The sequence below is a fragment of the Punica granatum genome, chromosome 3 (genome assembly GCF_007655135.1).
Source record: "Punica granatum isolate Tunisia-2019 chromosome 3, ASM765513v2, whole genome shotgun sequence".
Lineage (NCBI taxonomy): Eukaryota > Viridiplantae > Streptophyta > Magnoliopsida > Myrtales > Lythraceae > Punica > Punica granatum.
Window position 1 is genome coordinate 426,916 of NC_045129.1, and position 11,941 is coordinate 438,856.

General features: G+C 37.8%; 3 protein-coding genes across 4 annotated transcripts; 2 read left to right on the forward strand and 1 right to left on the reverse strand.

Moving 5' to 3' along the window:
* The first annotated feature begins 1,562 nt into the window (after positions 1–1,562).
* Positions 1,563–3,983, forward strand: LOC116199439 (laccase-17-like). Of its 2 annotated transcripts, XM_031529785.1 has the most exons (4): positions 1,563–1,970; positions 2,555–2,705; positions 3,445–3,570; positions 3,845–3,983. In XM_031529785.1, exons 1-3 carry the CDS (start codon positions 1,839–1,841, stop codon positions 3,567–3,569), a joined length of 408 nt encoding a protein of 135 aa, XP_031385645.1. In that variant the 5' UTR covers positions 1,563–1,838; the 3' UTR covers position 3,570; positions 3,845–3,983. The 2 variants fall into 2 exon arrangements, with proteins under 2 accessions (XP_031385645.1, XP_031385646.1); XM_031529786.1 differs by lacking the exon at positions 3,845–3,983 and having other exon boundaries at positions 3,445–3,831.
* On the forward strand, positions 3,827–4,971 carry LOC116199361 (putative laccase-1; the record flags this gene model as incomplete). The annotated part of the gene is made up of 1 exon (XM_031529683.1): positions 3,827–4,971. A coding segment is annotated over one exon (657 nt), but the record flags the coding sequence as incomplete, so codon positions are not given.
* Positions 4,972–6,734: 1,763 nt separating this feature from the next.
* LOC116199438 (laccase-21-like) lies at positions 6,735–11,595 on the reverse strand. Its single transcript, XM_031529783.1, has 6 exons — positions 11,373–11,595; positions 10,399–10,643; positions 8,893–9,018; positions 8,161–8,758; positions 7,525–7,883; positions 6,735–7,112 (listed from the first exon to the last, which is right to left on the reverse strand). The coding sequence occupies exons 3-6, from the start codon at positions 8,972–8,974 to the stop codon at positions 6,958–6,960; spliced, it is 1,194 nt and encodes a 397-aa protein (XP_031385643.1). The 5' UTR covers positions 8,975–9,018; positions 10,399–10,643; positions 11,373–11,595; the 3' UTR covers positions 6,735–6,957.
* Positions 11,596–11,941: the final 346 nt, after the last annotated feature.

The following is an 11,941-nucleotide window of genomic DNA, read 5'->3' on the forward strand; positions in this document are numbered from 1 at the left end:
AACTGTTGAGCTCATCCTTGAGCTTGCTAAACCGTTTTGTTGTTGTTCGTGCTTCCCTAGCTCCCTGAGCGTGCTTCTCGTTATTGTTGAGCCTCTCTTCGAGCTACTGCTGAATGCTATTGCCCTCCCTTGTTCCCATTGCTCTGCCAATGCTAGCCAATCACTTGTGCTTTTTCATCAAGTTTAGATACATTTTATGCTGCTGGAAAACCAATTTAATATAGGAAAGTAAAATTTTGATATCTAACTTGTCGAAAATGAAGTCCAAGAGTCGAGAACCATTCAAGAACAGTGATCTGTTGTTTGAGATTTTTCTGTACAAAGATACTTGAAATCTGCAAGAGAAGGCTCAATTTTCTACCTAAAATCTGCAAGACAAAGACTCGATTTTCTAACCATACACCAATGGTTGTTGACCTAATTGATACCTAGCCGATCAGTTGTTCAATTTCATCAGGAAATCCACGTACGACTTTGCCACTTCTGGATCTACGTCTTTGATAGCATCAAGCAAAGCGTACGACTTTGCCACTTCTGGATCTATGTCTTTGAGCGCATCAAGCAGAGCGTCCATCTCCCTCCCTACTTTTGCAGCCCGCTTGTGAATGACCCTTAACCAGGCCATTATCTCTTTTGCCCACTCTTGGGTTATCTCCTCTGCCTTGACTTTCCACGACCATTCCACGGCCTCCTCCAAGAACTTCTCAGCCTTTAGCAGTAGAGCATTCAAATCTTCATCTTCCGAATCGAGGGCGGGACAGTCTTGCTTTGGACTCTCACCTGCGTTCAAGATTCTCGACAGGTGGAGGAGGAGGAGGAGGAGGAGGGACGGTCTTGCTTTGGACTCTCACCTGCGTTCAAGATTCTCGACAGGTGGAGGAGGAGGAGGAGGAGTTTAACGGTGTTTAACAGCGTTTAACCGTTTTTTAGACGGAATTTAATGGGTGTTAGATCCGGGAATAAAATAGTGATTTGTGCTAGATCGTGACAATTTTTAAAAACATTCTAGGAAGTGAAAGTAAGATAATAATCGTGTTATATGGGGCTATTTCCCCTTAAGAAAATGAAGTGGAAGGGAATGATAGTCATTCCATTCGATTCCATTTCACTCAATTCATATGTACCAAACGCAACCTAAGGGTGCTTAATTAATTCCCATTGTATTACTGGTTGGTTTATGGCATGCATGCTCCCCGTCTCCAGTAAATCTTAATTCCATTGTAGTGCATTTCGTTTCTATTATGTCATGGCAGCTCATACCTAGCTAGCCAGTTTACTATGTCTCCTAGTTTACAGAATCTGAATGGAATTCACGATTTTTTTTATTGATGTAATGTAAATTAAGATCTCGAGACACGGGAAGAGAGGGGGAATCTTTTCATGTAATAAATGGATTCCACGTGTCAACTAGTAACTAACTAATTAATAGGAGCTTATCGATCATAATGTTATGTTAATTATTATTAGTTGGGAAGCAAAAAGCACTTAAAAGAAATTTCTCGGTAGTACAGTAACTACTGGTGCCGCTGTGCAGTGCAGTGCCCCATCTTTTTCCCTTTCCTTTACCTTCTTTTCCTTTGGACCTCTTCCAGCTCTCGTTGCCTGCCCTTCCTTCTAATTATATTCAAAATAATGGGTTAGTTAATATTGAAAAAGACACACCCGAGTATCCTCTATCTCAGCTACGTATCTTGCAAGCTTACCCCAGATGATTATTATATTATATTGAAGACTGCTCTGCTCTGCCTCTCCTCCCTGCACGCTGCGTGCAATATTTCATATAGTTTTCCTGCGTGGCACCACTCCGACAACCGCACGCAGGCCAGTCGTCGAGACAAATGAAGAAGCTGAGGTCATTAGCTGCGGCAGCCAACAGAGTCTGTGAGCCTCTCTTGCTCCTCTTGTTTCTCGCTGCCGGTTCCGTCCTCCACTCTCCGGTTCAGGGTGCCATCCATCACTATGACTTCGTGGTACTAATCAATTACATGCTTGTCTAATATTTTTGTGTGAGTATACAGACATACCTCATCATATATTTAAATGGCTTCTTTTTTTTAATTATTACTATTATTATTATTATTTATTTATTTCAATAATACCTTCGTGGAGCTTGCTTGTCTGGCTTGTGTCTTAGAAAGCATGCCATGCATCGTGCATCGCCCCCCCCCACATCCATTGCTAGCTGTTTTATTACTTGAGTGATGCTATTTCAACCGACAATATCTGTCGAACTGTTCCTCCGTGTAGAGAAAATGGAATGTGATGTAATTTTTGTCAACTTTATGGGCAATTTTTCTGCCACTCCCATTTCGGCAGATTCGCACGAATCAAATATGCAGGAGGGAGCATTTTCCCTATTACGTACTTGCTATAGCTTCAGACTTACGTTGCGAGCAGAGAGGCCCTTTCAATTAACGTTATAGCTATTCAATCCCAATCCTGATCATCTCTGTGTGTGCGTGTGTATATATATATATATATATATATATGCATATATATTTTCTTGCTTAAGTATATATATGTACTCAATTAATTGAACTCCTGATTTAATTAGCTTAAGGAGAACAATTTCACGAGGCTATGCAGCACCAAGAGCATGCTGGTGGTGAATGACAGCTTCCCGGGCCCTGTGATTCGGGTCTACAAGGGGATACTGTGTATGTCAATGTCCATAACCAAGGAGATTACGCTGTTACCATCCACTGGTACTATATACGTGCTGCTCTCTACTCTCTCTTGTCCTGGTCATTAATATTGTTTCCTTTTTTTCTTTTTTTCTTTTTTGGGTTACAAGTTTTATCTATTAATTAATTAATGTTGCACCTCGCAGTCGGCCAGCCTTTATACTTCACAGCTACTAATTAGCTAGAATCCCATTTTATAATTACTCAACATGCATTAATTAATTAGCTAGGTGACAAGAAGCAAGGACTTTTCTATCTTTGTGATGTTATATTAATATATATATATATATATTTTTTTTTTCGGTTAAATGTAATGTTATATATCGGGCACGGTGTGAAACAACCGAGGAACTCCTGGTCCGATGGTCCGGAGTATATTACGCAGTGCCCCATTCAACCGGGAACAAATTTCACCTATGAGGTAATATTCTCCATTGAAGAGGGACTCAATAGTGGCATGCACATAGTGACTGATCCCGATATAGTATCCACGGAGCAATCATTGTCTACCCATTCCACGGAACCACATACCCCTTCCCGACCCCCGACGATGAAGAAATAATCGTCCTTGGTATGCCAAATTTGATTAACAAATTTCGGGAATTTATATTGTTGATGGAAGGAGATAGATCTACTTATTAACAGTTGGAAATATGAAAGGGCATTCTCCAATACGATTTAACTTTTCCCTTCAATTTTTTTGTTAATATATATATATATTATCTGTTCTTACACAATTGTTTAATTTAATCACTCTCAGGATCTTGGTATAATATCAATGTCAATGAAGTAGTCGACGAGGACTTGGCGACTGGAGCGGACACGCCTCGTTCAATTGCCTTTGTGATCAACGGCCAACCAGGAGACTTTTGTGAATGCTCTTAAGGTGGTGTCACTATCGTATTCATCATCTGCATTGAATTTGTAACCTTTATCCTTTAATTTCCGATCACACACAGACATTAGTTGTCATATATTACGGAACAAGTCGTGAAGTGTTCCCTAAGTTTGACCAAAGGCAGGGAAATAAATTGGGGACTTAACAAAAAATTTGCCAAACGATCACTCAGTGGACTATGTAATATAAGCAGCTGGGTTGTGTGTGTGCACGAGCATTTTGGTAACTGATGTGTAGTTGATTTCTTGATGTAAACTCACAGTCGACGTATAGGTGGGTGGTCGACTACGGGAAGACCTACCTTGTCCGCCTAGTGAATGCAGCCATGAACGCAGAACTCTTCCTTGCCATCGCAGATCACAGCTTGACAGTAGTCGGGATAGATGGGAACTATGTGAAACCCTTCGTGACAGGTTACATCATGATTAGTCCAGGACAGACTATGGATGTCCTTCTCACAGCAAACCAGACTCTAGGCCATTATTATATCGTGGCACATCAGTATGACACGGCCCGACCTGACGTGACGGACTATGATCAAACGAACGCCTCTGCAATTCTCATTTATAGCGGCAACTACACTGCCCCCGGTTCACCGATATACCCTTCACAGCTCCCTTATTACGAGAGCCTGGTTGCTGCAGATGCGTTCTTGGACAGGCTCAGAAGCTTGGCTGATGAGCAACATCCGGTTAATGTGCCTGTGAACATTACAACCCAAATGTACATCACAGTGTCCATGAACCAGATCCTCTGCCCCAACCAGACGTGTGCAGGGATCAATGGGAACCGGCTGGCTTCGAGTATGAACAACATAAGTTTCTTGAACCCAGACATCGACGTACTTCAAGCTTACTATGGGTGTGGTCTGACGATAATCTTCCTACCTTCCCACTATTAATTTCCTCTCTGTCGCTGTTTTTTTCGCTTTATTTGGACTGCTATGCCCAACTTGAGTGATGAATCCACTTAAACACATAACAATCACAGCTGTGTATGTGGGGAAGAAGCTTATAATCGTTTATATGTGTTCCAGCAACTTGAGTGGCATCTGCACGCCTGACTTTCCTGATTGGCCGCCCGCGATGTTCAACTTCACAGAGGATGATGCCCCATTCAATGTGACGGTACCGATCCGGGCGACAATGGTGAAAATGCTGAACTACAATGAAGAGGTGGAGATTACATTTCAAGGGACTGAAATATTAAACGCATCAGAGAACCACCCGATGCACCTGCATGGCTACAGCTTCTATGTGGTAGGGTCAGGCATCGGTAACTTCAACAATGTAACAGACCCTTTTAACATATAATTTGGCTGATCCAGTGCAGTTGACAACAAATGGAGTTCCTAAGAGAGGATGGGTTACCATAAGATTCAAAGCGAGTAATCCCGGTTAGTTTCATTATTACCATTCTCATATATATATATATATATATATATATATATACCGGTTAATTAGTTAAATACATTAACTTTTCGATGTGAATCCGAGTATTTGAAAGTTCAACGAATCATGACTAATTTAATTCGAGTCGAGTTAGTGCACTAATCCATATTGGTCGAACTTGAGATTTTACTTATGAGAAACTAGTATTGGAGCGCTTGAACTATGAGAGAAAAAGAGATGTTAAAGTATTGGATAGATGAATTCATGATATTACCCATGATTTAGTGGTTCATAGTTTTTATTTTATTTTTCAATAAATATTTCAGGTTCATGAGGTTACGTCAATGAGAATTTCTCCAGTATATAAGTAGTATAATTGTTAGAGGTGTGGCTCTCAAGACTAGACCTTGCCTTAGGGTTATTATTTTCCTAATAATACTAACTCTACGTATACATCTTAGGTTGAAATTACGCGCTGATTTTTCCAGAAAATGGGGAGTTTAATTTAGAAGCACTTGTTTTTAAGTCAAAATTATGAAGAGTTTGATTTTGGACAGTGAATCGTCTTATATTCTTTTATTTCTCATATTTCCATACCCTTATGAGGCCCATAAACGTATATGTTATAACTAAGAAATTTTATTTTAAAAAGAATAGGACACCTATTTTTCTCCAGAGATAAGCTCCCATTCCATCAAAGAAAATTAAGGAATTGAAAATTTTTTTTTTTTGGTCTTTTTTTTTGTCCGACTTGAATGGTAGATGTCGTCTGTATACTAAAAAGTACATAATGCAGCCATCTTAATTCTCAACCCCATCCGCAGAATGGATGGTGGACCCATATTTCTCTCTTCTAGTTCTTCACTAAAGGACATTTTTAAAATACTATAATAGCTTTGGACACTGCAACGGAGAACGTGGCATGTTTTACACTCTTACAAACTATTTTTTCTATCGAATTATTTAATAAAACTTAATTTATTATGTTATATATATAGTTTATTCAATTTTTAATGAATAAGAAAAGAAAAAGAAAAGTTTTCCATTCCATATTAGTTAATTAGGCATAAATTAAAAGATAAAAAGGTGAACTAAATAATTCATGAAAAAGCAATAATTGGACGTGTGCTTTTTGTATTTTCGTCCAAAATTTTTCCGTTCCATCTTAGTTATTTCCTTGAGCTCATAATAACTACTCTTTATGTGCAGTTTTTTTGGAACCTAATAAAATATGCTTTTTTCTATTTTAACTTCTAATATTATCGGTGAGCCGGTCATGTGCTTCGCAAGTGGCCGTCATATTTCTACTTTTTTAAACATATCATGTAGCAAGGCGAATTCCTGGTCTTTATAACAATAGATAATTTTCCAGTGGCACTCAGTTGAGGATGGTCTTGGAGCATCTGAGGTTAAATTTGACCTTTCAACACGTCATTCAATGATTAAGAAAGAGCTAGCATAAGTATGAAGTGACAATTGACGATATATACATTAAAAAAATTCTCAAATTCATAAAGTCACCAACTTTTATTCCACAAAAAAACTCTCTTAATCGAAGAACTAACAATGTTAGTCTCATTAGTTAGATGGGACACACTATGCAATTAAAGAAGTCGTATGTGGAGAATCGATTTTCACAGGCGGTGGACGAAATAAATATTCTATTATCAATTCCTATTTTTAGCTATGATATATATAATATATATCCCATCATAATAAAACTATATATAAAAAATAACACTCGTAATATATATTTGATCATGTCATTCAATGATTAAGAAAAAGCATCGCATTGTTTCTCGATTGGATTTCTCTATCTATTTCATGCGTTGGAGGGATAGAAAGAACAAGTTTAATACATGTTTAAGCCTAGGCAATAGCAAAGGCAAGAACATGTTTAATTCACCTGCACTACATGTGCGCACCTAAAACAGATATTAATGAAGCAAATCCTCATCATCGCCTGCATAGTTCCATTTCTTCATCAAGATATTGTTTTGGTAGCCCGTACAAGGAGAGGCATGTAGGAAGGGGGCGGACGAAGGCTCGTTTCTTCAGTGTCTCCATTCTTCACTATGAAAACCGTGTCCATACCCCATGTTAGATGCCGCTCGAAGTGACAATGCCAAAGCCAAACACCTGCTCGTCACACACACACAGCAACACATTTATATAGGTATGTTAGTTTCAAATGTTGATACCACAACTCTGTCTCACGAAACGGTCATTTCCAATTTATTTTATATCCTGAAGTCTCTAGATGAAAAAGATTGCTATAGATTGAGTTACTTTCCCGCATTTGTCCATTATTCTTCCTTAGAGCAGCGGGTTATACATATATATATATATATAGATAGATAGATGTAGAGCCGTAGCCTCCTCATGCATATATTGAATTAATTAATGGATGCCAAATGAGGTATCTTCATTCTTAAGATATTGATCCTCCATTTTCGAGCTGCTTAAGCTTTCTAATATGTTACAGTAGCTATTAATATGATTACAATGAAATAAATTCTAAGCAACTATGTATCACGAAAGGAAGTGATACCTGGATTATTTGCAACAAATCTGATGGCTAGCCATCCGTGCTTTGGAACTATAAAAGTATTGACTTTTGGGGGATCTACCAGATTATATGTTAGAGGGTTGGTCTCTTTGTTGAAATTCCCTTTACCCATTCCTATCACATAGAAGCTGTAGCCATGCATATACATCGGGTGAACACTGGCGCCATCTAAGACACCGGTGCCTTGAAAAACTACCTCCACCGATTCATTGTAGTTCAAGACCTTAACCTTTGTCCCTTGATCTGTCATATAAGTATCCCGCTCATTGGTATCCTCTGTAAAATTGTACATGACTAGTGGCCAATCTGGGAAGTCCGTCCTATAATAACCGCTTATATTCCTGCACAATAAAGGATCAAATATTGAAAATGCCATGGAGGGCTTTAAGGCTAGCTATTCATCTGTGCATACTGCATGTATCTGAGACAAGATCAAAGCCCTTGCACGTTCATTTTTGAAAAGGTGATGCCAGAGGGCGCCCGATCCAAACAATTGGCATTTTTGACAGATTATATATACACACATGAGCTTTTTCATATGCACCGGAGACATAAGGATATAAAATTATATAGCACGATCCAATTGGATAGAATCACTTTAGGGAGAAAGAGAATTGCCTGTAATGAGCCTGGAGTACGTCGACTGTCGGGTTGGCCCAGCTGATGTTATTCAAGCTCGAGGCCATTATATCAGCACTTCCCGCGGTGACATTGCAATGCGTACGATTTCTGCAGAGTTCATTCATTGCTACCGCTATCAACATCCTTTTGGTTACATTCACTGGGACGCTTATGGGATAATTCTCATTTGCCAAGCTTCTGATCAAGCTCGTGAATCTCATCGCAGCTTTCAAATCTAGACTCTGAGGGAGGTCGTGCGGAAAAATAGGGGAGGATGAGAAGTTGTAGTCTCCTATGTATTCAATGATCGCAGAACCGTTATAGTTGTCTGTTAGTGCATCTTCAGTCAAAAATTGTCGACTAGCCATGTAGTAGCGCCCGGGAGGCCTGTTTGTTGTGAGAAGCACGTCCATTGTTCGTCCTGGACTTATCATGATATAGCTCGTCGGTATAGGCTTTATGTCTGCTGCATCCACCCCGACGATTGTGAGGTTGTGTTCGGCAATTGCGAAAAAGACCTCATCGTCAACCACTGCACCAACTATCCGCAGAAGATACGTCTTCCCGTATTCAACTGACCAACAATACGTTGTCCCTAGAATAATGAAAATATAGAAGCGACTGTCAACCTTAAGTTTGTATTAGAATTACTATAACGTATCTCAAAAAATTCCAGAAGAGAATATATATATATATATATATATATTCGTGGAGAGGACTTGTATATACCACTGGAGCAATTAGCGAAATCTCCAAGTTCCCCATTGATTAAGTAACCATTTGAATGGGGAACGTCGCTCCCACTCTCCATGCCCGCATTATTTCCGCGTTCAAATCCCCCCTTATACCATGAACCTGCAATTAATGACGTTTACTTTTACGATGATGTAGAGATATTATTGATGTTGTTTACAGAGAAAAAAAGAAAAATTATTGATGCATTTACTTCCCAGAAAACCTTTCACGCTTTCAAATTATTAATGAGTTTATATTGCTATACACTAGTGTCTATCCGGAGCATTACACGAATTTATTTTTATATAATAATTATTTACATTTTAAAAATATTAGTTAGCTTCCTAATGAATAACAAGATTTTTTTTATTTATTTCAAATTTTGAAAAATAATTTATAATATATCAGACTAAATGATTAGGTGATAATCTTACAACTAACAGTCTTATTTGATGCACATTGCTTATTCAATCATTAATAATTTTTGCGAATTCATTATATATACATGAACTTCAAATATACGATCTGATTTGCACATATGATATCTTTTTTCGGTGTGAATCCTGGTATCCGGAAACCCAATTGAGCCCTAACTAATCTGATCGAGCTGGATCGATCCACTAAAGGGTAAAGCTCTCACAGCGTGAATTTTTTCCATTCAAAAGAACTCGAACCCGAGACATTGTTTAAGCAGAACAAGCGCCAAATCGCTTGAACCAACCCACGTTATACTGCTTGACCTTGTTTAATAATATTTTATGATATCTTTAGTTCCACGTATTAATTTTTTAATTTTTAGTGATCATAGCCTCATAAATTAGTGAGCTTTGATTTTCTTTTTCAAGAAATCCTTTGTATAGGCTCAATAAACTATTTTCCAGTCTAATTGACTAGTTATTTTAGTAATATCCATTGCATAATCGTTTAATCACAAATATAATACGGGGATACAATACATATATATAGTTAAAAATTGTTTTTTTTTTTCAGTAAGCAGTTAACAATTGTTTTTTTATCACATTTTAAAATATTGCTAATCAAGATTGTCATTTTTAGATGGATGCACTTTGTGATAACTTCTATATTTGCTTAATTAAAATTTCAAATAGATTTTCTCTTCTATTATCTATTTTTAATATTACTCACCAAAAAATCGGTTTTTAATATTTATTTATTATATCATCATATTATTACAATAATAATAATAATTAGAATAATTGGTACATAATTAACAATATTATTACAAAGTGTAATCGATTTGACGGTATAATATAATGATAATGTTTAAATAAAATTACTGCAGATATATGTCAGATATACAAACAATATTTATTACTGATGGATGATGTGGATCGATGTATAAGAAGATAGGTTTCCACTGCTTATAAATATAAACTTTTGGGTCGGACAAGAATTCTTGTGCTTGTAGCTAGATCTAGTTGGCGAGCCTATATATTTGGGATGAATAAATTCTAAGATTCGAATACTAAATTCACGTACCTAGCACGATTACCTCTTCTCCATAAGGTTTTGGAAATGGATATGTTGTTCCTTCTTTGGGCAAGATGGCAATTGCACCATGGACAGTCGATCATGTCTAGTCGCTATGGGCATGCCACCAAAGAGTTCCTTCCTCGTCCGAGAAAATGATTTCATAAGTGAAGTTCGAGCCAGGCTGAATTGGACATTGTGTAATGAATACTGGTCCATCTGACCAGGAGTTTCGAGGTTGCTTCACCCCGTGCCTAGAGAGTACGAGAAATTGGGTATTTTCTAAATTACTAACAGTGTAAATAAATGACGATATATTCAATGCATATCATTCAATATGTATTCTACAAACTAATGGAGAGGTAGCGATCCGATCTGTCGCCCTGTCTGTTTGTTGAGTGGTATATGTGTATATATCCTTTTCATCATGAACAGTAAAAATTCCCCGAAGAAATGACGGAAGGAAAACAGCGAACCATGGCCATTATATGTCCAGGTTCAAGAGCAAGAAAATGGAAATAATAATAAAAATAATACTAGATCAGAGAGAAGCAATAACACTAATAGTAATAAAAATAATACATGTTTTATATGTACCAATGAAGGGTGACGCCGTAATTTCCTTGGTTAGTCACGTTTACATACACAGTGTTTCCTTTGTGTACTTGAATCACTGGGTCCAAGAAAGAGGTCATTGACTGTTAAAATCGTCTCATTAACACAGAATTCTGTCACGTTGATTTCCTTCAACTACACACAATATGGCAAATGAATACATGAGCATATATGCATGTTCAACTGGGGAGCATAAATTCGGTTGCAAGCGTGAGCCGTTTCACACCATTGCAGAGAAAGTAGTTAAATTAAGAAACAACATTGATGATCAGCAGACTTGCTACTTAATTGGCCAACTTTTAATTACTGCAAAGAGTAAAAGTTCCCTCTTCATTTTACTACTAAGAATTAATTCATCAAGGACTTACCACAAAATCGTAGTAGTGGACATCGGCACTAACACAGCTCGAAAACTGACCCAGAATTAGAAGTAATAAACAGCTTGCGACGATCAACACATGACTAGCATTCTGGGACCGGAAGAACCCTTCCATTGTCCGCAGCATACCTAGCTAGCAACTAGCAAGGCTTCTTTCTCTCTCTCTCTCTCTCTCTCCCTCTCTCTCCCCTGCGCCCCTCACTCGAGGTTCATATCCATGAGTTTATGACGATATATGAATGAATATATATATATATATATATATAGTATAGGTGCTTCCGTACATACATATATAAATATAGTAATGTCCACTGTACATCCTCCGGTCAAACTTTCAAAAGTCGAGCTCGATACATCACCATCCCATTTTCACTTATCTGACACGCCAATCAATCTTCGGCAGTTAGTCATTTAATAAAGAGTAAATAGGCAATATGGTGCCTGACTTTTTGATATCGTCCCAACTGGGTCCCTGACTTATCTTTTACATCAATTTGATCCCCAAATTATCCATTTTAATCAAACATGCATGTGTTACATCAATTAGGTCATTCATTT